Here is a 3,479-nt window from a genome sequence, read left to right as displayed (position 1 = left end):
ATACACGACAAATATCCACTGATAAGTCGAAAAAATCGAAAAAAATTACGGTGAAACCATTTCTCTATTTCCGGCAGCTAGCCAAAAATCTTCCGAAAGTTAAAGGTAATCTTGATGCAGTGATACCGACTACTAAATTGAATATATATTATTTTGATGACAGACGATTTTATGAAATTTCTTTGTGCTTTCTGGAGACAAAAACCTTAAATAAAATAATTGAATAAATAAATTAAACGAGACACTTGAAGATGATATTAGACCAATTAAAACACATTTAAAATCTAGTGTCTATCCAGATCTGAAGACGGTTTTAAGGTGCATGTAATACAGCTAATCACATTTAAAATCCAGTACTGATCACGTTTAAATGTAGGTCCAGATTTGAGGAGGGCATAGGCTAACAAAATGCGTTTAAAACGAAGAGATATCATCGAATCATATCAGTGTCGTGTACAGTCTTAAAATGAAATTAGAAATAAATAAAATGCATAGCCCACTTGCCAATAGAGTTTGTAGGGTCATATCTCAAATTACGTAACCAGATTAGCATAGTTCTGTTACCGGGAGTACCTGTGCAAAAGGAATTAAGCGAACACTAAGAAGTGGAGAAAGTTCTATTTAATTAACGGGTAGGGCTGTCACAATATATCGGAAAACCGGTATATCACAATATATCAGAAAACCGGTATATCACAATATATCGGAAAACCGGTATATCACAATATATCTGGGGAAACCGGTATATCACAATATATCAGAAAACCGGTATATCACAATACATAGGCATATCGTGTTGTATCGCAATAAAGACATGTGATATCGCCGCGTCACAATATTTTTCAAAAACTTCTTTTTTGTGTTTTTGATAAATGTTTTAACTTAGGAAATTATTAGCATTTCTAACAGATACATTGTATACCAATAACAATACACAGGCCATTACTAGCGGTGGAAATCAGTGGCAAGGTCATGATCGATGGTTGGCTTAACAAAAACATTAAATATTTGTGATCCATATAATGTATGGCTTCAGTTTGATAGCATTTTGAAAACAATTTTTCTTTTAATTAAGCACCTTTTTTCTATGACAATATATCGGGATACGTATCGCAATATATTCCTTCTGTATTGCAATATTTTCCGATACACTCCAGGCATATTGTTACACACTTAATACATGTAACGCGTAAAATCATGAGCAGTCTCTTGGAATGATATCCCGTCTGTGACATTTTCCGACATATTTCGTAAAGTTTGGAAAAAATTGTCCTATGCTACATGCTAAACAGAAATACCTCAAGTGGTCCAAAACAACCAAAACTGACTTAATTAATTCGTGCACAAGCAGGAACTCAAATGATACGTTAGGTGACATGTTAAAAAAAAAGATAATATATGTTACCACACATTTAGAAACCGAACGAGAAATCGTGAAAATTAAACTATATGAAAGATTAAAACTAAAAGTGTTTGTCCTTTCTTAAAACATAGCATTCGAATCAGCGAGTTACATTTGTTTCCATGGGATTTTTGCCATACGAAAGTTCACTGATGTCTTATTTCTAAAATAGCTTCTGAGGTAAGAGATATCCATGTAAATATATATGACTTACAAGTGTCAATAGGAATTATAGAACGACACGTCAACACCTTGTCCATGTAGCTCTCACGGCAAACTAAGAATTTACTTAATGCTATACGTTACCTTAGACATTTTGTGTGAGGGTTACCTCCCTTAAATAGGATTGCACAGATACATGATTTAGTACGTTCCAAGAGCCTGGAAGACTTTTATTGACTGTTGCCATAGCTCCCTAACCCATATATGGTTACGGTGGTCAATCGCGAGGATGTCCGGCCAATAAATCCCATCCTCCTCATAAAGCAGGATCCTAGTGAAATCGCCACTGATGTCCAGCAGATGGAGAGCGTTATTGTTGATGTCGCACACAACAATGTTTCCCTCTTTGTCACACTTTACGTCACGAGGGTCAAACGAGTTGTCCAGCGTCCCTTTCGGAGGTCCCTTATAGACGTTCTTCAGTCTCCCATCCTCTCGTAAGATCACGAGACTCTCGCTTTCTATGTCGGAGACACACATATCTCCGTTGATATTGATATCAATATACTCCGGATATTTGAACAGACGTTCACCCATTTGACCGTGTTCGATTTCTCGTTTCCGTTTCCCTTCCCTCGAGTAAATTAATAAACGATTCCTCTGGTCTGGTCGGTAGCGCCGCCGGAAATCCTCAACGCCGCATATTACGACATCACCATAACTATTTATGGCAATGCCTGCAGGGTGAAGGGGAAGAGTGAGAAAATTGGTAATTTTGCTGTCGGGGCTTATGACTTTGATGGTTTTATTAGCGAAACAGGTGACGTAAATTTCATCGGAAGCTTTATTTACTGCCAAGTCTCTAACCTCACTGTGCACATTGACGCTCCTCAATCTCTGGCCCTCGATATTATATAGATGTATAGCAGATGACATGGCCTCTGATATCCAAACCTGATCTCGTGACGCGGCGCACATGCTCAGTACATAACTTCCGACATCAAACGTTGTAACGAGAGTGAAATCAGTCCCCCATCCCTTTGGATTGAGCTGCTTAAATTCAAATCGCTTCCTTTTCTCTGTTGGTCTTGGCGAGTTTCCTCTTTGATACAGATCACTATAACGTAATTGTGATATCACCGAGTTTGCAGTCTTTGGTCTCTCTGACGCAAGCACCGAAGTAAGGGCCGATGTTGATGACGTCAGACCATTCAATGAAGTGAGCAAATCTTTCGTGAAGGAGGGCGTTTGTCCATTTTCGCGCCTAGGTGAACCTGTCGATTCCGACAGGCCTGTCACATGGTGTCTTCTCGTTGCAGTTGTTTTTAAATGAACTCTCGTGCAATCGAAACAGAGATTTTGATCACATTCGACGCACGTGACTTCCTGATCATCGTTGCTGCACGTGTCGCATAAATTTCGGAGTCCATTTTCGGCCGATATGAGAAGTTTCGGCACATAAACTGTATTGCCTTTAATGGACTTGTAATTCATATTAGTCCTGTCTGGGTCCATGTTTGTGGCCGACTCAGTCACGAGGATATGAGTGTTACAGATGGGGCATTCTACTAAACTTTCCAGAGCCCCTTTAACACACGTACGTATCGTCCGATGGCCTTTTATTCTACTACTGAGTGAAAAGTCGACAGACCGCGCATGCGTGGGTCCGTCAGCTCGGGGATTCGACAATTTACAATGACTAGCTTTCTTATAATTGATTAAAGCTTGATCCATTTTTCTAAACACGACGATTTATTTACAATTTGTGAAGTTGGCGTTTGGCCACAGATCCGGATTTCCAATCATAAATCTGCCGGACTGTGAAATGTGGGTAGGTAATATATCTACGTGTATGTGCTTGTGGTTATAACCTTCCTATACACAAGTTATTATTAAATATTATAAAAGTGTACAG

General features: G+C 38.9%; 1 protein-coding gene across 1 annotated transcript; it reads right to left on the bottom strand.

Annotated features, from left to right (window-relative positions):
- Positions 1-718: 718 nt before the first annotated feature.
- On the bottom strand, positions 719-3,180 carry LOC110449366. Its single transcript, XM_021496189.1, has one exon. It carries the CDS (start codon positions 3,077-3,079, stop codon positions 1,766-1,768), a length of 1,314 nt encoding a protein of 437 aa, XP_021351864.1. The 5' UTR covers positions 3,080-3,180; the 3' UTR covers positions 719-1,765.
- Between the last annotated feature and the right edge of the window lie 299 nt (positions 3,181-3,479).

The sequence above is a fragment of the Mizuhopecten yessoensis genome, unplaced genomic scaffold (assembly GCF_002113885.1).
Source record: "Mizuhopecten yessoensis strain PY_sf001 unplaced genomic scaffold, ASM211388v2 scaffold4599, whole genome shotgun sequence".
Lineage (NCBI taxonomy): Eukaryota > Metazoa > Mollusca > Bivalvia > Pectinida > Pectinidae > Mizuhopecten > Mizuhopecten yessoensis.
Note: the sequence above shows the minus strand (reverse complement) of the source record. Positions and strands in the feature narration are given on the sequence as shown.

Excerpts from the sequence above, each read along its gene's own strand:
- LOC110449366 (XM_021496189.1), bottom strand. The coding sequence starts at position 3,079 with ATGGACCCAGACAGGACTAATATGAATTACAAGTCCATTAAAGGCAAT.